At 40.0% G+C, this 27,713-nt stretch overlaps 1 protein-coding gene across 1 annotated transcript in view; it reads left to right on the top strand.

Moving 5' to 3' along the window:
- AFF3 (ALF transcription elongation factor 3) overlaps positions 1-27,713 on the top strand; it is a 558,198-nt gene that overhangs the window by 377,790 nt on the left and 152,695 nt on the right. Inside the window, exon 10 of the mRNA XM_065929723.1 lies at positions 14,630-14,683. Coding sequence (XP_065785795.1) covers positions 14,630-14,683 — 54 coding nt within the window. The remainder of the gene's footprint in view (positions 1-14,629; positions 14,684-27,713) is intronic.

The raw sequence follows: 27,713 nt of genomic DNA on the forward strand, positions 1-27,713 counted from the left end.
CTTGAGGGCATCATGCTAAGTGAAATAAGTCCAACAGAAAGACAAATACAATATGACCTCACTTGTATGTAGAATCTTTAAAAGAAAGAGAGAGAGTGTGTGCTCATAGATACCAAGAACAGATTAGTAGCCTCCAGAGGCTGGGAGTGAGGTGTGGACAAAATGGGTGAAGGTGGTCAAAATGTACAAACTTCTAGTTATAAAATAAAATGTCCTGGGAATGTAATGTAAATCATGATGACTATAGTTAATAATCCTGTATTAAGTATATGCAAGTTGCTAAGAGTAAAGCTTAAAAGTTCTCATCACACACACAAAAAAGTGTAACTATGTGTGGTAATAGATGTCAACTAGACTTACTGTGGTGATCATTTTGCGGTATATACTTGTATGGAATCATTACTGAAACATTAGTAACTAACATTACATCAGTAAGCATTACTTACTGAAACAAGTAAGAGCAGGAGGTTAATTGTAATACATGATACGTCACTGCAGAGGGATTGCCTTATAGGACACAGTAGTATGGATAACACCTGAGGATCCCTTCAGGATATATTACTGAATGGTTTTCTGAGTATTCATAAAGATGAGAGGTACAATTTATTCTTAGCACACACACAAATTAAAATTTCTGTGATAGGGTGCCAGTGTTCTCAGTGATAGAGAATCTTATGTTTGATTAACTCTCCTGTTGATAACTATTGAAAACTCCAGATGAAATATTCTTAAAAAAACAAAACTTAAAATTTGAAGACACTAGAGTCTGATCAAGAAAAGGCAGAAAATGTTGGCGATTTGACCCTTGAAAGAAAGAAATTGGAAAGCATGAGATCTACATTTATACAGCTTCTCCCCTGAGGGCACTCCACATTCCACAAAGAGCAACTGCAATTCAAGGCCATAATCATATAATCTTGAAGTGTCTGAAGATGGAGTTCAAGGCTGTTCAAGGGTGGCTGGGTTTTAAGGGAGGAAATTCCAGAGAGAAGGCAGCCATACAGAAGAGAGTTCCACTTCTGTATTTAAATTCCTTGTCATGCTTGAATGACTTCTAAACTGCATATGTATGGGGAAAAGGCCCATGAGTCCAGTGGAAAACAATAGCTGAACCACTGAAAAGCTGATCAGAGATTTCAACCTCTGTCTACTGACTACAATGACTGCCTATAGTGTGTGGAATTTGAGTCTCACCCAAGTTATAGGGAATGTAATGTAAATCTTTGCAAACACTTGGCAAACACTTGGGTTTTTGCTTGAAACCTCAGAAAAACCTTGCCTTTAAGAATAAAGGTTTCACCCTAAAACTTAAGGGCAAAACCAAAGTGGATCATAACAAAATGTAATCCTAAGTATTCACAAGTTCAACTAGTGATTTGTCTGAAAGAACAAAAATACTAATACTCTAAAGGTATAAAACAGAATCTAAACCCTCTATAACGTACCATTCAAAATATTTATTGTCTAACCAAAAATTAAAGAATATGTGTAGGAATAGGAAATTTTTATTATCCATAATCAAGAAAAAAAGTAATTACTATAATAGAACTTGAAGTAACCTAAATGTTGGGATTTTCAGACAATAACTTTAAAGCAAATATTAAAATATGTTTAAGAACATAAACAAAAACGTGGTCATAATAAGTGAAAGAAGAGGACTCTCAGCAGGGAAATGGAAATGATTAAGACAAACCAAATGAAAATTCTGGAACTGAAAAGTAGCATGTTTGAAATGAAAATGTCACTGGATAATCTTAAGTGAAAAATGGAAATGATGGAATAATGGGTAAATAAACTTCAGATCAGTAAGCATTATCTAATATGAAGAACAATGAGAATGGTGATTAGAAACGATGAGCAGAGCCTCAGATAGGGCAGTACCAAGCAGTATAATATACATGTAATTGGGGTCCTAGAGGAGAGGACAGAAAAGTAGATCAGAAAAAATATTTGAAGAACTAATAGCTGAAACTTTCTTAAACTGGCTGAAAGCATTAACTTACATGAAGCTCAACAAATCCTGCTGCTGCTGCTAAGTCACTTCAGTTGTGTCTGACTCTGTGCGACCCCATAGATGGCAGCCCACCTGGCTCCTCTATCCCTGGGATTCTCCAGGCAAGAACACTGGAGTGGGTTGCCATTTCCTTCTCCAATGAGTGCATGCATACTAAGTCACTTCAGTCGTGTCTGACTCTGTGCGACCCTATGGACAGCAACCCACCAGGCTCCTCTGTCTACAGGATTCTCTAGGCAAGAATACTGGAGTGGGTTGCCATTTCCTTCTCCCAACAAATCCTAAACAGAATAAAGAAAAGTAAAACCACACCTTGAAAGATATAGTAAAATTGCTGAAACCTAAATTAAAGAGATTTTGAAAATCTTAAACATTGCTAGAGAAAAATGACATACTGTGTTTAAGGTATCAGTGATGCAGTTAACCAAAGGATTCCTACTACAGAGTACAGAGGCTGGAATACAAGCAAAGATATCATTAAAGTGCTGAAAGACAAAAAAAAAGGAAGATAAATAAATGTCAAGTTAGAATTATAAATCCAGCTAAAATATCCTTCAAAATAAAGTAAAATAAAATTGTTTTTGATGTTATATAATCTGAGAGAATTTGTCTCAAGTAGGCCTGCACTACAATAAATGATAAAGGAAATTTGTCAGACTGAAGGGTAATAATATCAGGTGGAAGTTCAAACCTACATGAAGGAAGTATTTACAGGAAATGAAAAAGATATGTGTAAATATAAAAGATTATTTAATGCTAAAAACAAGATCCTGTTTTATGGAATTTATGATGTATGCAAATATAAAATATATGACAAAATAGCTCAAAGGATAAGAGAGGGTAAATGGAATTGCATGACTGCAAAATTCTTACATTTTATGTGAAGTGATATATAATAATATTAAATGCAAGGAGACTGGCAGTAAGTTAAGGATACATAGTGAAATACCACTAAAAAATATCCAAAAGAGCATACGTGTCATTGGAGGCATTAAAATAAAATACCAAAATAGGTTAGATTTAAAAGACTGCCTACTGTCTTTAAGATATACAGCTTAAATACAAAAACCAGTAGGTTGTAGCCAAAAGAGGAAAAGGTAGACTGTGTAAATAGTAGGTGTAAGAAAGTTAGTGTGATACTATTAAACTACCAAATAGAGTTCTAGATGAAAAGTATTAGAAGAGGTAAAAAGAACATTTTCCCATTTTAAAAAGGTTAGTTAATGAAGAAACCATAACAGTCATAATATGTATGTATTTACTAATAGATCATCAAAATATATGAAACAAAAACTGACAGAACAACAATAGAGAAATAGAGATTTTTTTAAATCTCTTTCTTCAGTAATTGATAAAAAAATAAGCAAAATATTAGGAAATATATAGAAGATTTGAACATTAACAACCACTTTGTTCTACCTGAAATTTATAAAACACTACCCAAAAAGTGTAAGATATAATCTAATCAAGTACACATGATTCACTCACCAAGATAGACTTTATTGTGCACAGTAAAAGATGTATCAATAAATTCCATAGGATTAAAATCTTAAAGAATATGTTCTATGATCACAGCATGATTCCATTATAAGTCAATAGCAGTGGAATTCCAGAAAACCTCTAATATTTAAAAGTTAAATAGCATTCCTAAATAGAATAATCACTAAGGAAATTAGAAAATAATTTTAACTAAATGAAAATGCATGTATGATTTATAAGCTTTTGTTGGATTCACTAAAACAATATGCACAGCAAAAGACAAATGTATAACTTTACATAGCTAGAATAGAAGAGAACAAAGGTGAACATCAGTAATTTATGTTTCCACTTTAAGAAGCTAGAAAAGGAAGAATAAGTTAAACCCAAATAATTAGGAAGAAATACGTAATAATAATAGGAGTAGAAATTTTAAAACAATAGAGAAAATTAAGAAAGCCAAAATTTGTTTCTTTTAAAAATTTAGTAAAATTAGGAAAACACTGATAGGACTAATCAAGGAAGAAAAGAGAAAAAATATAAATTACCAACATTAGCAAAGAAAAAGCGGTCATCACTGCATATCCTGCAGAAATTTAAACTGTAGTAGCTGAATATTATGAACTAATTTCTGCTAATTAATTTGATAGCTTAGATGAAATAGTCAATTTCCTCAGAAAATGCAATTTATCATAACTGTCATGAGAAAAAAATAGAATATGTGAATGACCCTATTACTATTAAAGAATTTGAACTTGTATTCAAAACTTTTCCACAAAGAAAATTTCTCTAGAGCCAGATGGTTTCACTGGCAAATTCCATCAAAACTTAAGTAAGAAATGGTTCTACCAATGAAACGCCAACAAATGAACTACTAGTCTTATACAAAGTCCTTCAGAAAATAGGAGAGGAAGAAAAACTACTGAATTTATTGTTATAAAGTCAGTATAACCTTGATACTAAAATATAGCATAGGATTATAAGAAAGAAAGTTATCACCAATAAGAAAGTTATCACCCAATATTTCTTATAAACATTAAAAACTTAAACTTCTTAACTAACCATTAGTATGTATGATCCAATGATACATGAGAAGGGTATGATTCATTATAACCAAGTAGTGTTTATCACAGGAATGAATAGTTGACTTAACATTAGAAAACATAATTAATATAATCCACCATATTAATAAAATAATGGAGAAAACCATATGATCCTCTAAATAAATGAAGAAAAGGCCTTTGATATGATTCAACACCCATCTATGACTTTTAAAACTCTCAGCAAACTAGGACAAGAAGAGAACTTACTTTATCTGACAAAGGGCATCTGCCCCCAAACCTCCTGCTAACATCATATTTAATGGTGAAATACCAAACACTTTCCTCCTGAGATCAAGAACATAGCATTAATGTCTGCATTATCTCCTTTATTTAGCATTGCACTGGAAGATCTAGTCAGTGCAATAAGGCAAGAAAAGGAAATAAGAGACATAAAGATTGAAAAATCTTTTGGAAAAATCTTTATGAATGATTGCTTATAGAGAAAATCCTAAGAAATTTAATAAACGACTACTAGGGCTTCCCAGGTGGCGCTAGTGGTAAGGAACCCGCCTGCCAATGCAGGAGACATAAAACACACAGGTTCAATCCCTGAATCGGGAAGATCTCCTGGAAGAGAGCATGGCAACCCACTTCAGTATTCTTGCCTGGAGAATTCCATGGACAGAGGAACCTGGTGGGCTACCGTCTATAGAATCCAAAGAGTTGGACATGACAGAAGCAACTTACCACACATGCACTAGAACCAATAAATGAATTTAGAAGGGTCAGTTTACAAAACTCAATTGTGTTTCTAATAGCAATAAACAGTAAATAGCTGCAAAATAAAATAAAAGCCACCCTGTTTACAATGATATAAAATGCTTAATAAATTTAGCAAAAGACATATAAGACTTATACACTGAAAGTCATTAAACCTTGAGGAGAGAAATTTTAGACTTAGATGGAGAGAAGTTCATAAATTGGAAGGCTAATTGAATGTTAATATGTCAGTTCTCATACAAGTACACACAATGTTAATCAAAGGGCAATAGGACACCGTTATAGAAAATGACAAGTTGCCTTGCAAATTTTTATAGACAAGCAAAGGATCTGGGTAGTCAAAGCAGTGTTGAAGAAGAGCAAGTTTGGAGGCCTTACAGTATCTGATTTCAAGGCTTACTGTAAAACTGAAGTAACTAAGATAGTGTGGCATTGACATAAGACAGAGAAATAAATCAATGGAACAGAACCGAGTCTGGAAATAGACCCACAAATATATGGTCACCTGATTTTTGATACAGACATTAAGCTGTTGAGTGGGGAAAGCCAAGTCTTCAACAAATGGTGCTTGAGCAGCTGCTGGGGAAACATATGAATCTCACACCAGACACAATGGAGGTGGACCACAGACCTCAATAAAGAGCCCAAACCTGCAAAGCTTCTAGAAGAAAGCATAGGAAAATTTCTTTATAACCTGCAATGATTTCTTACAGAAACCACAAAACCATAGAAAAGAAAACCCTGATGAATTGGACTTCATCAAAATTCTAAATCTATGGTCATTGAAATGACAAGACAAGACACAAACTGGGAGAACGTATTTACAGTACATATACCTGACAAATACTTTGTGTCCAGAATATGTAAGGAACTCTGACAATTCAATAACAAAATGATGAAAACACAGGTTTTTTAAATGGGCAAAGCCTTGAACAGACAAAAGAAGATATACAAGTGGCCAAAAAGGAATTGAAAACATTCATTTTACTAATAATATTCATCTTCAGGGAAATGCAAATTAAAGCCACAATGAAATATGACTATATACCCACTAGAATGAGTAAAATTGAAAAGACCAACACCACCAAATAGTCACGGGTTATGAAGCAATTGAAACTCTTGTATATTGCTGTTGTGAGTGTAAAATGACATAACCATTTTTTAAAACTGTTTCTTATACACACATGTATTGCATTCCCCAGCAATTAGGCACACACTTCCATTTGTAATTATTAACATGGGAAAAATGAAAAACATATGTCATTTAAAATATTAGTACAAGAATTTTAATACTGGCTTTATTCTTGATAGAAATTGGAAACAACCCCAATATACATCAACTGGTAAATGGATAAACAATTCTGGCATATTGGAATACTGAAATACTTTCCAACGTATTGGAAACATAATGGAATACTTCTAATAAAAAATTAACAAATTCCCCAACATCATCTTTGAATTCAGTGCAATCTGAATCAAAATTCCAGCAAGTTATTTTGTGGATATCACCAAACTGATTCTAAAGTCGCTAACGGAATAGCCAACACAATAAGAAAGAAGAACAAAGTTGGCGGACACAAACTACCCAAATTCAAGACTTACTATAAAGCTACAGTATTTAGCGGAAGAATAGATAAGTATATGATGGAACACAATAGAGAGCCCAGAAACAGACCCACATAAATATAATCAGCTGGTCTCAGAAAAGCGATTAAAGACAGTACAATGGATATAGATGGTCTTTTCAACAAATGGTGGTGGAACATTGTATATCCACATATTATCAAATGAATCCAGACACAGCCTTACACTCCTCACTAAAATTAACCCAAAATGGATCACAGACCTAAATGTAAAACACAGTATCGTAAAACTCCTGGAAGGTCGCATAGAAGAAAACCTACGTGGGGACTTCCCTGATGGCCCAGTGGTTAAGACTCCATCACTCTCCCAGTGCAGGGGGTATGGGTTTGATCCCTGGTCAGGGAACTGAGATCCCGCATGCTTCATGACACAGCCAAAAGAAAAGAAAAACAGAAAACCTCCATGACCTTGACTATGGTGATGGCTTTTTAGAGCAGATGACTAAGGCGGTACAGGCAGCAGAAGAGCAGACTGAAATCCTTTTAGATTCTACATCTTTACTAGAAAAGTTCTAGGAATAAGGAGCAACTGGAGATTTCCAAGACACAACAAAGGCTGCAGTTTGGCAGGGTCACTGTGCTTGCTTAATCCAGATTTGCCCACCACTGGCTAATCAATGCTCAAGTCTGAGGTCAAAAGCATAGGCTTGTAGAAAAGGCCTAAGGCAGGACCCGTCTGCATTTGAACAAAATAGCAATAACTTTAAAGAATAAATGAGGATTCAAAATGACCTTCATAAATTAAGGAAGCCAGATTAAACACAAACAATTAAACCTCTAGGAAAAAGAAATAACAAAATGTGGTGGAAGGAAGTGGTCTACCCAGTGCGCACATTGTACAATAAAAGACTGGGAAACTATTATGAGCTCAAACTGAACTAGAGCAACCCACAAAGCCTTCTTTCTCCAAAGTTAATACAGTAGTTGGAATATATGGTAAGGGTCCATTACCTAGTAGGCACTCAGTAAATTCTTATTATTACTATTCAGCAGTAATAACATGTGACAGAGAGAGAAGGTGAAAAGAGAGGAAGAGAGAAAGCAACCCTATCTCTGCAGTTGGTACAGATCAGAGCTTAATGAGCATTTTCATCTCTCCTTTTAAAAAGATAACACAATTAGAAAGGGTTAAGTTTACAAAGACTCCAGCATACTAACACATATATATGGAATTTAGAAAGGTGGTAATGATAACCCTATATGCAAAACAGAAAAAGAGACACAGATGTACAGAACAGACTTTTGGACTCTGTGGGAGAAGGCGAGGGTGGGATGTTTCGAGAGAACAGCATGTATATTATCTATGGTGAAACAGATCACCGGCCCAGGTGGGATGCATGAGACAGGTGCTTGGGCCAGGTGCACTGGGAGGACCCAGGGGAATCGGGTAGAAGGGGAGGTGGGAGAGGGGATCGGGATGGGGAATACATGTAACTCCATGGCTGATTCATGTCAATGTATGACAAAACCCACTGAAATGTTGTGAAGTAATTAGCCTCCAACTAATAAAAATAACTGAAAAAAAAAAGTTTACAAAGACTCTTGAGAACCCCTTGGAAAGCAAGATGAAACCAGTCAATCCTAAAGGAAATCAACCGTGAATATTCATTGGAAGGACTGATGCTGAATGTCTAATACTTTGGCCACCTGATGCAAAGAGCTGACTCTCTGGAAAAGACCCTGATGCTGGGGAAGATTGAAGGCAAAAGAAGAAGCAGGGTGACAGACGATAAGATGGTTAGCTGTATCATCGACTCAATGGACATGAATTTGACTTAGATTCTGGGAGATAGTGAAGGACAGGAAAGCAGTCCATGGGGCTGCAAAAAGTTTGATATGACTTAGAGACTGAAGAGCAGCAAGAAGTTTACAAAGTTCTCCTAGTGAAGCTGAGGCTGTGAAGAAAAGGCTGAGTAGTCAGTTTTCTCCAGAAATGTCAGCTGGAATGTGCTCTTCCCCCAGCCTTCAGACTACAGAACCAGAGGCCAACAGTTCATGGCTTTACCTCTCCCCAGAGGTAAACTCCAAGCCAGGAGTTGGCTGGAGAATTCACCTCCACCGCTGCTAATGTTAAACATCTTGGAAGACTTGGGTATCACAGACTGGTGGAACAAAGTGGGTCTAAATGATATCCAGAGCTCCTTTCCAGGTGTCTGATGTGTACCTGTGAGTCGTTTATAAAGGTGAGAGGTGACCCATGTTATATCAGTGAGTTTATATCAACTCCATCAATTCAGGCTACTGTATAACAAACCACCATCGACTCAGCGGCAATATAAATAGCAGAAAGTTATTTCTCATAGTTTTGGAGGCTAGGAAGCCTAGGATCAAATTGCCAGCAGGCTCAGTGCCAAAGCCAAAACTTCCTGGTTTGCAGGTGGCTATCTTCTTGCTGTGTCCTCACACTGCAAAGAATGGAGAGACAGGAAGCTAACTCTCTTGTGTCTCTTCTTATAAGGGCATTAATCCCATTCGTGCTGCTTCTACCTTCATGACCTCATACTTCCCAAAGGCATACCACTTAATACCATTACATAGAGGGTTAGGATTTCAACATATAAGTTTGGGAGAGGGGACACAGCCCATAGTTATTTAATAAACATATGCCTATTTTAGTATTACCTTAGAAAATGTTAAATATGGAGGAAAAATATACAAAGGAACAGTTATGTGCTAAACGTATGAAGAGATCTCTCACTTATGCATGTGCTTTTAATAATAAGATTATAGAAACTAATCATATAATAGGTTTTGGAATTTGAGAGATCAAAGTCGATTTGAGAACTGTTACCAAAAGAGGTTATTTTCTTTTTAGAGAAATCTGAAACCTTCCTGATATTTATTTTGGCCGTAGCAGTCCGTGTCTAAAATGATGAACTGTGACTGTTCTTTTAGCCCATGAGGTAGCTTCCCGAGAGACTTCCTTTCTATATCTGTTTAAGTCATTTGCCAGGATCCTGTCTGCTAGGAAAATGAGAAATCTAGTATAGGCCCTTTGTCTAGAGAAAAGTGGCCAGATCCCGTTTCTCCAACTCTTAGGCACAGAATAAAAAATAACCTTGGAAGGCCGTTTAGGGCTCCCTGGACTCCCTCCTTACACAGATGAAATTAGATTGAAGGCCTTCAAGGGGTGTGGTGTGTCCCGTGGATATGGAGGGAATATTTTGACCCGGCCTTCAGGGACCAACTGGTCCAACCGGGAATGGGCAACATTGCTGAAGGGGAGGAGGGGTCAGAAAGTTGTTCTATCTGAGAAGGAAATTAGATGTTGCTTTGTGCTGGTTGTTGTTCATTCAGTCATGTCCAACTCTTTGTGACCCCAGAGGATGTCGGGAAGATCCGTTGGAGAAGGGAATGGCTACCCATTCCAGTATTCTTGCCTGGAGAATTCCATGGACAGAGGAACCTGGTGGGCTGCAATCCATGGGGTCGCAAAGATTCAGACACGACTGACTAACACTTTCACTTTCACTTTGTGTTAGTTGTACTGTCAGGTTAAAATACTAAATGAATCCAGAAATGTAGATTGGAACTTATGCCATCCCAGAACAAGACTGCAAACCTTAACTTCCATATCCTTACGCCAGACTGAAAGGCCCATAGTCCCAGAGATCATAAAAGAAAATTTTTCGACCAAATAGGCAGTCTGATCCCATCTCCTGTTTGGTTCCCCTGGACTCATGCTTTCTATTTTCTCTATACCTGGATTTCATCCAAGCATATCTCTCCTCAAGGTGTCAGCTAGGTCAGGATTTCTCAAGCTTTTTTTTTTGTAATTTAAAGGATTTATAATTTAATTGTGATAAAATACACATAACATAAAATTTATCACTTTAAGCATCTTGAAGTGTACAGTTCAGAGGCATTAAGTACATTCACATTTCTGTGGCTACCATCACCACCAAGTATTCCCAGAGATCTTCATCTTCCCAAGCTGAAACTCTGTTCTCATTAATACCAAATTAATAAATTGCTGTAGCCAATATCTCTCTGTTTCCTCCTCCCTCTAGCCATTGGCAACCACTACTCCACTTTCGGTCTCTATAATTTTGACTACTCTAGGCACCTCATAGAAGTGGAATCAGACAATATTTGTCCTTTCATGTCTGACTTATTTCACTTTGCATAATGTCTTCAAGGTTCATCCGTGTTGTACCATGTGTCAGAATTTCCTTCCTCTTTAAAAAGGCATTTTCTTTTTCTTTAAAACTGAATAATATTCCATCGTGTGTATAGACATTTTATTTATCCATTTATCCATCAATAGTCATTTGAAGTATATCTACCTTTTTGACTGTTATGAATTACACTGCTATGAACATGAGTATACAAATATCCCTTCCTGCTTTCATTCTTCGGAGTATACACACATCTCAAATTTTCAAACATAACCTTCTCAGTCAGCCATACATCACATCCTGTGAGAGTGTATGTTTCAAACAAAAATGTCACAGAACATTACCTGCCGTGACGCTGACGTTTTCTATTCTTAGTATTTTTTTTTAATGCAAGTCAAACCACACAAATGCATTTTTGTCAACCCAGGTTCACAAAGCATAGTAAAGGTTACTGACCAACAAACGAGATATTAATAACTTGTGCCGAGGGGGTAAGGGAAGAAAAGGACATGGCGTGCAGGGGCCTGCCGTGTTTGTAGCCCCGGCTCGTCACTGATGAGGGCGAGCTCTTCCAGCCTCCTCACAGCCTGGAGAGGGAGTTCTTCCTTCCCACTTTACAGGGGAGGAAACCAGGCTTGTCTAAAGATCTGCCTCCACGGAGTCTGTCTGCTGGGGGACCTCTCTCTGGCCCACCCTGCCCGACAGGCTAGTTTATAGGGAGCCCTGCAGGACTCCCCTCAGAGAACCCGAGGCATTGTAGTAGAGCCAAAGAAAACTCTGACTCAAGGGAGTGACAGCTCAGAAAATTTCAGGACCCATTCACAGCCTCACGGAGCGTGTAATCTGGGGTGAATGCTGTACAGGAAGGGTTATTTTTCACCAACCTCTAACTCAACCAGAGAAGCAACTACTTCCTTCACTTGATGATTAAGGTGGACAGTCTGTGGAAGTGAGTTTGGCACCTTTGCAATGAGCTCATTCAGTCCAAAGAGACATTCATTAGTAAACTGGAGCGTCTCTGTATTCAGTGTGGTTGTAGCAGATGGCAGTATTTTTCTGAGTCACTCTGGCCAAGGGAGACTGTGGTAAATCAATAAATATTACCATATGTATTGATGGCAGTACATAATCAATAAATATTGCCTGACATTAACAGAGTGATTATGCTTCATCCAAATGTTTTCTTTCATAAAGCTGCTTCATATTCTTGTGTTGAAGCCCGGCCCAGCATTTAGAACATAATACTTATTCAGTAAAAGATTATTAGTGTGAGTAAATGAATAAATGTAGGGTAACAGAGAGGCTGGTTTGAATACATCCACTGTGTATTTCGTATTTCTTCTTTCAGAAATACCATTAGCTTGATTTGCTCTTTCTTTTCTGTGGATTTTAATCAAATGTAAATCTGCAAAATGCAGAGCTTGTATATTTACAACCTGAGTTTTCCCCATCCCTCCCACCCCCAGATCACAGATTCTCTTTGCACTGCATGCCTCTCTCTAATGCTGGTCCCTTCTCAGGCAGCCTGGTGCCAACATGATACTCCCATGCATTCAGTGTCTGTTTAGTGCCAAGCACTCTGCCGGACACGTTGTCTTATTTCAGTCTCACAACAGTCCAGTGACTTTACTACATCTCATATTACAGAAGGGAAAGGCAAGGTCTCAGCGAGGGAGACCTCCCAAGCTGGCAGTGACAGAGCTGAGATCCCTGTTGGAGGCACTGCTTTAGGTCTGGTGCAGAGAGCTCATGAAGTAGGATAGGAAGAAAGAAATCCTGTTTCTGAGCAAAAGGCCGGCCTCTCCCTAAAAGCCCTGACTGTCTGCTCTCCCACCGTAGAGTTTAGAGAGCTGTAGCCCCAGAACCCAGAGGAGGCTTGTGGGCGGAGTCAGGAGGAAGCCTGGTTACAGGCCATGAGTCACGGTGGTGTTTCTGCACAGTGATGGAGGTCTTGGAAATAGCAGGGGCTGGAGTCTGGAATTCATCTGACAGTCCAAGAAGCTGGCAGACATCAAAGGACAGTTCCCCAGCCCTGGCCCACCTGCTCACCTCAAAGGGCCTTCTGCTGTTGGCAGAGTGTGTCTTGGTAAAGCAGTGTTCACATGATCCCCCTGAAGCATGTAAAGTATTTAAGCCTCTGCCCTCAAGTTTCTGCCACAGAGAATTCCATCTCCACTTCGAGCTTCTTAAATGACTGAGCAGTACAAATGGGCTTCCCAGGTGGCGCTAGTGGAAAAGGATCCACCTGTCAGCGTGGGAGATGAAAGAGACACAGGTTCCATCCCTGGGTTGGGAAGATCTCCTGGAGGAGGAAATGGCAACCCACTCCAGTATTCTTGTCTGGAAAATCCCATGGACAGAGGAGCCTGAGGAGCCTGGCAGGCTACAGTCCATGGGGCCGTAAAGAGTCAGGCCCAACTGAACGTGCACACACAGACACATACACACATAGGGACAGGGACTGTAGGAATAATGGACAGGTGACAAAACGTTCACACATATGCACTCACCCTGCTGTGTGAAGAAGGCCATTCCTGCTTTAAAAATGATGGCTCTGCGGGTTGTAAAGCATTTCTTTCAAATAGTACCATGGGGGTATATATTTATCATGATGAAGAGGTTACAAATACTGAATACTAACTGTAGACCAGACTGCGTGCTGATGCTTTCCAAAACTCGGAGGGTTGTACAATATATAACAGCGATGCAGGGACAGCTGGTGTAAACTGAACACAGGATCACCCTGTAGACGAGTCAGTTCTTTGAATCCTCATAGCAACTCGAAAACATCGACAGCATTAGAATCTCCCTTCTTATAGGTAAGGAACCCAGGCTCAGAGAGCTCTCATAGGTAGCGTGACCCAGCAAGGAAATTCCCCTGCAAGTGTCAGACTTGAAGGCACCCTTTCTTTGACACTACCTCAGACTGCAGAAGCACGGGCTGCACTGGAGCCCTCAGCACTGCCCGGGCTCAGCCGCCACTTCCAAACACAAAAAGTGAAGTTCTGCATCACCAGATGGCAGGAAACCCGGCAACTGGGGACTGTTTCATTTGAAAGCCTGTCTAACACTAAACTGAGAGGATTGAGTTAGATTAATCGGATTGTAGGGATGGGGGAGAGGGTATTATTCGTTTGCTTTTGGAGTTTTGGCAAGTAAGGAAAATTAATAAGCAGGGTGAGACGAGAAGAACAACCAGTAGTTGGGTAGAACTGGTGACCCTACAGCCTTACTTCCTGAAACAGGGTGATGCTACTTTCAGAAGCAGATTCCTCTTAAAACAGAGGACTTTTTAATGAATAAATGCATAAAATATCTTTATTTTTAATTTTGAAAAAATAGATGTTATCCATTTGACCACAAAAATAAAAACAAAAAAATCTTTTTTTTTCTCACTAGTCACTTGTGAAAATGGAGATAGTCTCTTACTTTTGTGAGTTTTGTTTTCCTGCTGACAGTTTTGGCTAGGTCGTATGACTCTCACCCCTTAAAGTTACTGAGCATTTACTCTGTGCTAGGCACTGTTCTAAGATTTTACTCATGTTATTCTCACAGCTCTCTGGGATGGTTATCCCCATTTACAGATAAGGGAAATGATGCACTGAGAGGGTAAGTAATTTGCCCAGAGTCACACAGCCATTGTGTGACAGAGCTGGGATTTCAACTCATTTTGCCGCCTGAGCTCATGCTTTTAACTGCACTTCTCTACAGCCTTCATTTCCGCTATTAGACTTCAGATTATTTCCAAATACTGAATATGACTGTGTCTGTAAACTAGAGAACAGCATTTCTAAATTGTGTGATACCCCTGGGAGTACTTAGATGTTGGAAAATAACACTTGAATTAAGAATTAGCGTAATGTGTTTATCTTATCTTTAAATGTCTGTGGCATATCATTATTTTTATTTTCCCCTCAGAATGTCCAAGAGGTGATCATTTCATTACATTTTGAAGTACATTTGAATTCTTCTTCTTCTTTTTTTTAATCATACTGTTCCCAATCATGCTGTACAGTCTCAGAGTCAGAACAGCAGAATCCAGTGCCTTTGAAAGCATTAAATGCGAGGTTCAAACTTGGAAGAAAAGTGAGCCATTAAAAAACTCAAGTGTTTGTATGGTATCTGCTTGCACTAAGATCGCGTGTTGCCTGAGGGACCAGTTTCACAAGTTCTGGATTCCGGTGATACTGGGTCAGCCCTGGAGCTCTGAGTGGACTCCTTCAGTGTCAGGATGTGGTACCCCCTGTGGATCTTTTATTCAAACTGGGTTGATCAAAAATAAACTGAAGTAATGCCACAGAGGAGGCTGTACCTAGACCAAAGGCATTCAGAAGGACAGGAGTGGAAATGTCTCTTCTGCCAGGAGTTGTAAATGGAAGTCTTTGTTGTTTCATGTCCCTCTGTTTAACCTCTAAACTAGGATTGCCAGATAAAACACAAGACACCCAGTTCCATTTGCGTTTCAGATGAATGAGGAATAGTTTATGAGTGTAAGTATGTCTCATGCAGTATTTGAGACGTGTACCATGTGCTTAGCCGCTCAGTCGTGTCCGACTCGTTGTGACCCCATGGACAGTAACCCACCAGGCTCCTCTGTCCATGGCGATTCTCCAGGCCGTAATACTGGAGTGGGTTGCCATTCCCTTCTCCAGGGGATCTTCCCAACCTAGAGACTGAACCCAGGTCTCCTGCATTGCAGCAGATTCTTTACCAGCTGAGCCACCGAGGCAGCTCAAGAATACTGGAGTTGATAGCCTGTTCCTTCTCCAGGGTACCTTCCTGACCCAGGAATCCACCAGGGTCTCCAGCATTGCAGGTGGATTTTCTACCAGCTGAGCTATCAGGAAAGCCCCATTTGAGACATACTTACACTTAAAAAAACAAAACAAAACAAAAAAATGGGTGGGGGGCATATTTTTTACCTGAAATTCAAATTTCACTAGGAATTATGTATTTTTATTTGCTAACTCTAGCAACCCTGCCAATTCAGACATAGACTGTAGGTCCAAGTGGACTCTAATTTAAATATATAATTTATCAAAGAATAGAAGAAAAAGAGGGGAAAGGTGGGAGAGAAGAGAGACAGGAGAGAGATAAAGTAATAGGAGAGAGAGAAAATAAGAATGAATTCAGGCAATCTACCAAGCAAAATAACTAAGATTTTGCAAGAAAGAAATTCTAAAACAGGTCATAAGATGGAAAAAGTCTGTTTCACAGACTCTTTGGCCTGAACATTGGCCAAAAAAAAAAAAAAAGCAGGCATCCTATTAACATGTGAATACCAAAGCTCATCCAGGAATGGAAAGATTTGGAATTTGAAGGTTCTTAGTTTTCAGCTCGGTTAGAATACCCCGATTCTTTATTAATTGCAAGGAGGATTTTGCTTTTTCAGTGAGATGCTTCGGTAATTCTATATCAAAGAAAGCTAACTTCCGTTTATGTAACTAAGACGCGTTTGAAACTTCATCGGTCGTGTTTTGCTTGCTTGCTTACGCTGACATGCAAAAAAACTATCAGATGCCAGAGACGGAGGAGAATTTACCTGTTTAAAAATCACACAGTTCTCCTGTGAAGCATGAAAATGGCTTTTTTGTTGTTGTTGTTAAGTGAAAAATATTAACTGACAGCTCAAGTCAAGTTTTTTTTTTTTTTCTTTAATCTCTAACCAGACAAATTACTATAACCAAGAACTCTCTTGCCTTAATCCTGGACACGTCACAGACATGACACTGTTCTGTAGGAGATGGCTTTTTAACTGTGGATGAGGGAAAATAACCTTTGGAATTTTTAGGATGTTATTACAAGCAAGTTTACTAGTTTTTGACTTACTAAGTCACAGCTGGAGCCAGCCTTCATCGGGGTAAGAATATTTTCATGCTACTATTATCTTGTTCATATTTCAAGCGTAGGATTATTATGTTGGGGGGAATATGGCCTTTGAGGCGTGTACTGTCTGTTGAGAATGCAAATGTGAATGTCCTATAAAAAGAGAGAGAAACTGACAGCTTCCGTCTGTGCCGTAAACTTAAAAGACTCCAACAGATGAGGCACTGGGGCTGTTGGAGCAGGGACTGGATCACACCACCATTTTGGATAAAAGAAAATGTTTCTCTGGGAGGTATTAAAAGGGCTGGGCTTGCAGCCTCTCTCAAAGCCAGACAAGCATGTGTCAGGTTCTCATTTCTGTACTTGTTATTGTATTATTGCTGCTGCTTTAAAAAAAAAAATCAAAAGAAGAGGGCAAGGAATTTTCAGACCAAATTAATTATGAATCTACTTGATCAGATTTTTGTTTGAATTAGTGAAATGTGGCTTTTTCTACCACCTCGTCTCTGTTCTGCATCTTACTGTTTCTTTCATAAGGTTCAGTGTGTGGTTAGTTCAGAGAAAGAGCAATGTTTTTCTATATGCTTTCACTTAAAGGAGCTGCAAAAACAGTTCCAAAGCCAGTCTCTCTCCAACGAGCAGAGCTGACCTCCCCACCGGCCTGGCTGCCTCGGAAATGCATTGACAAGTCGCAAGCAATCATATCAGTCCACCTGCAGCAGCCAGGCTGGGAGCAGGCGCTGTTTTGATAGGAAAAATGTCCACAGGAAATTGTCAGGTGATGTCAGGAGCAGAGAAGCAGTCTGTATGGTGACTTCAGTATCCTTCAGGTTGCTTTTTCAGTCCCATCTCCTCACTGTGGTTCTTAACCAGGGTGCATACCAGATCTCCCGGGGAGCTTTTGGAAATGTCAGTAGCTGTGCTCTGAGGACTCAGCGCCTGCCCCTGTCATTCTAATACACGTCTTTGGTTAAAAACATGCTTGGAGGTCTCAAACCCAGATCACCATAGGAATCACTGAGGAGGCTTTACAGTGCAGATTCCTAGGCCCCCTCCACCAGAAATTCTTATTCACTGGGGCTGGGTTTGAGCCTAGGAATCTGTATTTTTTAAGTTTCCCAGTTAGTCAGATTTGGAAACCCCCTAGGCCCCAGCGGAATCACACAGATTTCAACAAGAGAAGCATCATAGGTTAAAGAGAAGAGTAATTGTGTGTTCAGAGGCTTTGGAGCAGCATCCTGTACTTGCTTTGTTTCTACCTTAAATTTTTCCCTAGCTTTGTGTCCCGCTGCTTCCTCCGATCCCAGAGGAAGAAATGCCTGATCCATTTCCCTTCTGATTCCCTGACCTCATCTCCTCCCTCTGTCCTTCTCCAGCCCCGGTTCATTCTTTCCTTAGGTACTCGTCCTCCCAGCCTGCAACATTCTGGTGTTTTCCCAAACCAGAGCAAATAGCCACACCCGTCAAGCGTTGTGGCTGCCGGGCTCTCCTGCTTGTTCTCTCTCTCCCGTCCTCGGACCTCCCGTGGGCCCTCCTTTCTGCCTTCCTGTCCCCTGCGTCTGGTTTCTGGCATCTGGACTTGTGTGCCGCCATGACCTCCCTGTCCTGGGCCAGACCAGTGGCCCTTTCCCAGTCCCTGACTTTCGTGGCGTCTTTGCAGACTATGCCTGCAGCTCATGCCTGCTTTGAACCATCTGCTCTTTGCTATCCAGCTACACTCCCTTGATTTGTTTTGTTGTTGTTGTTTTTCTTACCAACGTTCAATCTTTGATATGTTTCTTTTTCTCAGCAGCCTGCTAATGGTGATGTCATCCATTCCCACATCTTTTACTCTCGCCTCTGTCCAGGAGCCTCCCAAATCAAGATCCCTAACTCTGATGTCTTCCTCAAGTTGCTAACCAGTCTTTCCAGCCAGTCACCAAAACCGCACACTCTTATGTGTTCAGAACCTCACATTCCTCTCCATTCCACCACACCCCCCGGCTCTTTCTCTTTCGTTAGTGCTGCCACCCAGAGTCAAAACCATGGACTCTGTCTCCTTCCGTAGCTCCAGAACCCAGTCACTTGCTGTATCCTTTCACATTCTATTTCCGAAGCTTCTCCTGCGTGTAATAATTCTATTCCTTTATGTCTCTGTAGCCATACCTTTGTTCAGGCCTTCCCTGCTTTGTTCCCAGGCCTCTATGGAAGCATGATCTTCCTGCTACCCGTTTCTTCATTCCAACTGTATGACTAATTTATCTAAAGTATATTTCCGATCATGCCAAAATGTGAGTCAGCCAGGGATTAGCACACTGACCTGGGAACACAATACATTCCATGATCTAGAACTGTGTGCTTTGTTCTACTCACTGGATGATTTAGGGGCTTGAAAAGCAATAAAGGGCAAGAAACATGATTAGTTGCTTGTTGGTTTTAAGGCAGCAGTCGATGGGGTTGCACAGAGTCGGACACAACTGAAGTGACTTAGCGTAAAAACAAATCCTAAAAGTGGAGTGGCTGTTCATGGTGGGATCTGCAACTTCTGAGACCAGTACTTCATTTTACCCAGTTATAGCCACAGGTATGAACTATATATTGAATCTGACCATCTGCCTAGGGCTTTTATCAGACATCTGAGATCTGAGCTATAGTGGATGGTTTTATTCTTATGTTTCTTTAAACTAAATTCATGTTACATGAAGTACCTGCAAGCCCAGTGCCTATACAAATAAGATGTTATTGGTACAGGAATGGCTTGAGACCTCAAGGTCACACCTCAAGTTCAGCAACCACACATATTTTGGACCCAGACTTCTAAAGCTATGTTCTGATCCCAGGGTAAACTGTAGGATAAAGGGACTTAAATGGTGGTAAAGTTTCTATGCTTCAAAGTGGACGCCGGTAGACTGATAAGTTATCTATGTGTGTGGCACTACTTAATGCAACCCCTAAGGAAACTATACAAAGTACCATATTAAAAAAACACCATGAATAAATCAAAATGAAGCTCCGAGAAATGTACTAGTGAGCCATATGAAGGGGAAAAAAGAGGAACAGGAAGCAAAAGGAATAAACAGTGTACAATAGACAATGTGGCAGAATTATGCCCTAACATTTTCAATAATCACATTAGATGTGAGTGGTCTAAATACAGAAACTAAATGATAGAGATTGGTAGAGTTGATTTTTTTTAATGACCCAACTATTTACTGTCCACGAGAAACTCACATCAAACATAATGACATAGGTAGATTGAAAGTAAAAATATCAGAAAATACATCATGTAAAAATTAATTTAAAAAATCAAGGGTGGCTGTATTAATATTAAAAAGTAGATTTTATAGCAAATAAAATTACTAGGGACAAATAGGGAAATTACATAAAGATAAAAGGGTCAACCCACTAAGAAGATATACCAATTGGAAATGTGTATGAAGAAATAATAGCACTTCAAAATACGTGAAGCAAAAATTGATAGTATTGAAAAGATAGATAGACAAATTCACAATTATAGTTAGGACTTAACCCTACTTTAAGCAATTAATAGACTACTAGACAGGATATAGATGAACTGAACCATACCATCAAACAACAGGATCTAATTGATGTTGATAGAACACTTCACCCAAGAACAGTAGGATACACAGTCTCCCATGGAACATTCATGAAGATAAACCTTATTCTGTTACATTTAAAAAAAAACTTAACAAATTTAAAAGAATTGAAATCATAGTGTCTTCTCTCACCAAAGCAAAGTCAAGCTAAAAGTCAGTAATGGAAAGACAACAGGAAAATTCCCAAACACTTGGAAATTAAACAGCATACTTCTAAATAAATAACCCATAGGTCAAAAAGGAAACTTCAAAGGAAATTTATAATATACATAGAAAGAAAAATTATACACACAAAAAAGACAGCATATCAAGATTTGTAGGATACAGCTAAAACAACACCAATATGTAAATTTACAGCACTAAATGGACTTCCCTTGTGGTTCAGATGGTAAAGAATCCTCCTGCAATGCAGAAGACCTGGGTTTGATCCCTGGATTGGGAAGATCCCCCAGAGAAGGGAAAGGCTACCCACTCCAGTATTCTGCCCTGGAAAATTGCATCGACTGTATAGTCCATGGGGGTCTCAAAAGAATTGGACATGACCGAGCAACTTTCACTTTCACTTCACTTTCACAGCACTAAATACTATGTTAGAATTGAGTAAAGATCTGAAATCGATTATCTAAATCCTACTTTGAGAAACTTGAAAAACCAAGACACGCAGAAGAAAGGAAATAATATAGCCGAGAGCAGAAATCAATGAAATTGAAAACAGGAAAACAATAGAGAAAATTAATAAGCAAAAAGCTGGTTCTTTGAATAAATTTAAAAAATTCTAGTATGATTGAAGAGAAGAGAGAAAACACAAGTAATCAATATCAAGAGTGAATTGGGAGTATCACTTTAGACCCTGCAGATGTCAAAAGGATAAGATAATCCTGTGAACACTCTACACACATAAATTTGGTGATTTATGTGAAATGGACCAATTTCTTGGAAACAACAGATTATCAAAACTCAGCCAAGTTGAAATACTTAACCACAGTGAAGTGAAGTGAACGTCACTCAGTCGTGTCCAACTCTTTGCAACCCCATGGACATAGTCCATGGAATTCTCCAGGCCAGAATACTGGAGTGGGTAGCCTTTCCCTTCTCCAGGAGATCTTTCCAACCCAGGGATTGAACAGAATAGCCCTGTAACTATTTAAGAAATTTGTTGTTTAAAATTTGCTTCCACCCTGAAAAAAAAAAAAATCTCCGGGTTCTGATGGTTACACTGCAAAATTTTACCGTATATTTAAAGAAGAATTAACATTAATTTTATATATTCTCCCAGAAAAAGAAAAAGGAGGGATCACTTCCCAAATCATATGAGGCCATTTCCCTGATGCCAAAGCCAGGCGAAGACAAAAATGAAAATAACAGACCAATATTCCCATAAACTAGACATTTAAAAAAAGGTTTAAGAAAATGTTAACTTAAATCTTACATTGTATAAAAAGACCATGCTCATGACCAGGTGGGATTTATTCCAGGTATGCAAGACTGGTTCAGTATTCAAAAATCTACCAGTGTAATCAACTATAGCAACAGGCTAAAGAAGAAAGGGCATATGATCATATCAATTGATGCAGAAAAAACATTTGATGAAATTTAACACCCATGCATTATAAAAATTCTCAGTACTCTAGAGGAACTTCCTCAACCTCGCAAAGAACATCTGCAAACCACAGCTAACATCATACTTAGTAGTGAAAGAGCGGATGCTGTCCCTCTAGGAGTGAAAGCGAGATGAGGATGTTTACTGTCATCACTCTGATTCAGTGTCATCCTGGAAATTCTAGCCTCTAAAATATGGCAAAAAAAAATAAGTATAAGACATATATTGGAAAAGAAGAGATAAAACTGTGTCTATTTGAAGACAACATGCTTGTCTATATAGAAAATCCCAAAGAACCTATCAAATAGAACTAATGAACAAGTTCTATAATATTACAGGATACAAGATCAACACACAAAAATCAGTTAGGCTTCTATATGCTGACCACAAGGAGAAACCAAATTAAAATATACAATACTATTTACAGTTGTTCAAAGAAAATGAAATGCTGAAGTGTAATTCCAACAAAACATATACAAGGACTCTGCAATGGACATTATAAAATGCTGATGCCTAAATGTCTAAAACGTTCTCACATGTTGCCTATGAATATGTCTATCAGAACCATGAGGTATTCTCTTCTAGCAGAAGAGTGCTAACTCTGATCCGTCGTAAGCCTTGGAAATTGCTGGGTAAATGTGTAAAAGATTAAGTGCTCAAATGGATAAAAATTATTGGCAGCATGGATACTGATAAAGTTTTCCACTGTCTCAGTATCAAAAGCCCAAGAATGCCAGATTCCCCAAGTGAGGCAGGGTGCTTGGATTGTTTTTCATGAAAGCAGCTAGCCAGGATCAACACCCTTGGAGTAGAGCTTGAGGTGGAATTTCCAAATCCTGTAAACATTATGGTGACAGCCACCCAGCACCCCAGTGCTGGATAGCCCAAGGCGTGAGTCACAGGCAGGCTCTTGTTGGACAGTCAGCAGGGGAGAGATGCCCAGGTTGGCCCCCAGCACTCCATCATTAGTGGTGTCAGAAGACACGTAGCCATGGGATGGAGAAATGAGCTTTAAAAAAATAATAATAAGCTGCTAAAATAATAGTCCAAAGGCAAATAGGAGAGGTTCCTGGCTGGAAATTGTTGTTGCTTAGATTAGATGAGTTTTCAAACTGGGAAGAAGTTTAGAGATGGTCTGGTTCTTGGAACTTTGGGTTAGGTCCAGAAACAACATAGCATTGCCCAGTCCTACAGATGATACGCACTTGGAATTCTATTTTGAACAGGCTGGGAATATACAGAGAAGTTTTAGAGAGAAAAAACATACATAGAATGTTAGAGATGAGACCTTGTCATACAGGCAGTGGATATATTCAGTTCAGTTCAGTTCAGTCACTCAGTCGTGTCCAACTCTTTGTGACCCCATGGACCACAGCACACCAGGCCTCTCTGTCCATCACCACCTCCTGGAGTTTACCCAAACTCATGTCCATTGAGTCGGTGATGCCATCCAACCATCTCATCCTCTGTCGTCCCCTTCTCCTCCTGCCCTCAATCTTTCCCAGCAGCGGGATCTTTTCCAGTGAGTCAGCTCTTCGCATCAGGTGGCCAAAGTATTGGAGTTTCAGCTCCAGCATCAGTCCTTCCAATGAGCACCCAGGACTGATCTCCTTTAGGATGGACTGGTTGAATCTCCTTGCAGTCCAAGGGACTCTTAAGAGACTTCTCCAGCATCACAGTTCAAAAGCATCAATTCTTCAGCACTCAGCTTTCTTTATATAGTCCAACTCTCACATTCATACATGATCACTGGAAAAACCATAGCCTTGACTAGACAGACCTTTGTTGGCAAAGTAATGTCTCTGCTTTTTAATATGCTATCTAGATTGGTCATAACTTTCCTTCCAAGGAGTAGGTGTCTTTTAATGGCATGCAAATTCATAGTCAGGTATTTGTTTACTACTGCATTTATGTTCATAAAATAATGTCTTTCAAAGCACTTTATCACATTTTCTTCAACAACAACCTATAAAGAAGGCTGGGAATTGGGTTCTTTATTCCCATTGTAAAAAAGCCACAAGGAAGTTTATGGCTAAATAGTTACCATTAGAACCAGGAGGAGAATTCAGATCCTCAGATCTACCAGTCATCAGCTCTGAACATGTGGCAGAGCTGCCAGACCCTAAAAACAGTTATCAGGACTTGGATTCTTACTAGGACCTATTTTTTCTCTTATTTTCATCCCAAGGACCTTTCTTTCAGAACAGAACGCTTTGCTTATCTAAAACAAAAGTAGCCTTTACAGTAGAAGTATGTCTGGAAGCATAACTCATCATCTTATTCATTGCTCTTTCTTACCACATTTTCCTTGTAGACCTGAAATTTCCATATATTCTTTCTCTATAAAAACTCTGGACTCTTAACAGTCAGTTTTGAGTTGGAAAGTTTATTTCAAGGTAAAATATCCACAATTCCAAACACACACACACACACACATACCACTTCCACACCCAGGTCAGGGATGGACAGAAGGCCATCTCATGCCACAGACAGGTCTACTCAGCTGCATATGTGGCAGGACCCCACATGGCCCTGAGTATTCGCAGATCTGCAGGAACCTGACCTGAACTCTTGTGAAACGTACCCCTCACCTGCTTTCCCCTCCTTCTTCCAGTCTCTACTTAGAAAGAGCCAGGTGGGCTTTATTTCCTGGAGGTGGGAAGAAAAGTTGGGTTGAGAGACCTAACACCTTTAAATCTCCACGGTAGGGCAGGGATCTCAGAAGAAATAGATGGTGGGAGAGAAGAGCAAAGAGCAGAGAGGCTGGCCGCCTTCTTCTCCGTGGCCGTCAGTAATCCCACCAGAACATAGAAATTACACGCTGTGTCATACCACGTGTAGACCTTTCGTTAGTCCAAGTTCTGGGCTTCCAGAGACCACGTGTCTGGTGCATAAGGGAGAACAATATAGAACAGTAACAAGCATAACTTGATTCTCTTTCTTTTGTAGAAAACAGAGTGAGGGTAGATGTAACTGCATGTTGCTGACATACTCCCTGGATTATGAAATGCATAATACCTTTTCTATGGAATGCAACTTAAAGTTTAAATGACAGTACAGGATAAACTTGGTTTATAATTGCATACTATTTGGCAGAGATGCAGTCACTTTAGCTTCTTGTGTATAAGTCACCTGAGACTTGATGCTGTTAAATGACAAGTTGCTGGTAGGAGGACGTTGGAGATTGGTGTGACATTAATGAAATTTTTTATAGTTCCTATAAGAAGCCAAGATTTTAGGTGATCATATGTCAAATAGACTTCTCAGGCAATTCATTTGAGAATTTTATCCACATCCCTCACTAAAAAAATAATCAGTTTTGTTTGAATGGGCTTGGATGGCTAACTGGGGCGGGGAGCACCAGGCTTTGAGGAGTGGGTGCCTCCACGGCGGGGCTGTTCTGGATGACTCATGTTTAGTAAGTGCCTTATTGGTATGGTTTGGGCTGTTCCCACACATAGGTCATCTTTTCAGAGATTCTGCAGAGTTCTTTAGCCAGAGAAAAATGACCCTGTGATGTTTATTTTTGCAGATACTTTATTTCAGCTTCTTCATCAGCTCCCTTATTTTATGGCATTCAAGTGTGTATAAGTGCTCGCAGAGTCTCAGGATTAATCATTACAAATGAAATCCAATCTCTGACCAATAAAAACAAGTGAGAATGTAGGGCTTTGTTGTTAGTGTGAGAAATCTCTTTATTACGATTGTCGAAACTAAACGTGTTCATTTATAATGAAAAGAGTGGGGGCAGGGATAGTCCCACCTGCTCCATGCCTTGAAGCTATGGGCACGCATGTAAAATCAGAGTTTTTACGGGGAAACTCGTACTCCAGATTTTCCCTTGCAGTGTCAAGGCATGCTTCCAGCCTTTCTTAAAAGATCTAACTAGAGAAGAACGTGTTCGTGCTCATAGATAAGGCACCTGGCCTAAATCCCCCGGTTGTTGGGAGTCAGATTGTCCAGGGCTAGAAGCACTGAATCTATGAGAGTCCCAGGGAGACTCACCCAGCACAGAACTGGGAGTAGGGCCTGGGAGCCACTCCCCAACCCAACCCTGAGGCCCCTGGGAAATCTAGGGCTGCACTGCCCAGTCCAGGAGCCGCCAGGCACAGCTCCCTGCTGAGATGTGGCGAGTCTGGACTGAGAAGGTTGTTAGTGTAAAATACTCTCCAAATTCCAAACACTTGGTACCAAAAAAAAGTGAAAGGTCTCAGTAATTTTTTATTGATTTTTAGTGTTAGTCCCTCAGGCGTGTCCAACTCTTTGTGACCTGGTGGACTGTAGCCCGTCAGGCTGCTCTGTCCATGGAATTCTCCAGGCAAAAATACTGGAGTGGATAGCTGTTTACTTCTCCAAGGGATCTTCCCAACCCAGAGACTGAACCCAGGTCTCCTGCATTGCAGGCAGATTCTTTACCATCTAAGCCACTAGGGAAACCCTTTTATTGATTACATGACACTATTTAGGATGTATTGGGTAAATAAAGTATATTATTACAATTACACTATTTCTTTTTATTTTTTAGCACTATTACTAGAAATTTTAAAGTTACCTAGGTGACTCACTTGATCCTTCTATTAGTCCTATTGTAGGCGGGCATCAGGCATGTGAGGGCAGACGGGGGGGACTTATGGAAAACAATGCAGATGATTTCAAACTGAGGACTCGGCATTTCTGTTCTTAAAAGCCCTTGTCTGCCCCACCAGCTTCTTCTGCCTGGCTTGCTTGGGTGGCTTCAGCATCTACCCCGCACCAGCCTGCTGGCCCCCCTCTTTGCCCTCTGCCCATCTCTGCCCACAGTCCAGACACCCTGCCTTCTATGGGCTGAGCAGTGCTTCTCCCTGACCGCTCCACTTGATCCACTCCAGGCATTCAGCAAAACACAAGTGTCTTTGGTCAGCAAGACCCATCCTTCTTAGAAGGCTTTCTTTTAAACACCAACCCACAGTCTCTCTCTCAATCCATAAACTTTAAAAGCTCTGAACACTTGAGGTTTTTAAAAATTCCTCTGGCAGAACCGATTGAAAGTGATGTGCAGCTTTTATCCCACTCCCTGAGACTATCCAGTCATTAGAGCACCCAGACCCTGCCTGGGATGGTGTAGGCTATGCGGTATAGGCATTGGTTTGCTTTCCTAAAATACAAAGATGTTCTGAACCCCAAACACATGCGGACCTGAGGGTTTCAGATAAGGATTGTGAACCTGTTTTTCCCTTAAAATCTGGCTTCGCTCTCTCCCAGCCTCCCATCAAGTCCGCCCTAAAGATCGTCTTTCTGAAATACGGGGCTAGGCAGGTCCTTGTCCTGCTCTCAGTCCTTTGAAGGATATGCCCGCAACCTTCAGGACCAGAGCCCAGCACTTTCACAGGTGTCCGGGCTCCTCACCAGCTATCACCTGCTGCAGACCTGGTCCTCAGACAGGGGCTGAGTGGACTCAAAAGACACTTGAAATACCATCTCTGACCTCGAAGCAGAGAGGTAAAGTTCCAGGAAACATAGTGAACCGTAGAAAAATTAAGTCCCTAGGTGAATGAAACCAGCTACAGGTACAAGCAGAAGAGGAGAAGGAAGAGGCCAGAAGCACCCAGCCTGGGCTCCCAGGTCCCGGGCATGGGGA

The sequence above is a fragment of the Muntiacus reevesi genome, chromosome 3, assembly GCF_963930625.1.
Source record: "Muntiacus reevesi chromosome 3, mMunRee1.1, whole genome shotgun sequence".
In the NCBI taxonomy this organism is placed as follows: domain Eukaryota; kingdom Metazoa; phylum Chordata; class Mammalia; order Artiodactyla; family Cervidae; genus Muntiacus; species Muntiacus reevesi.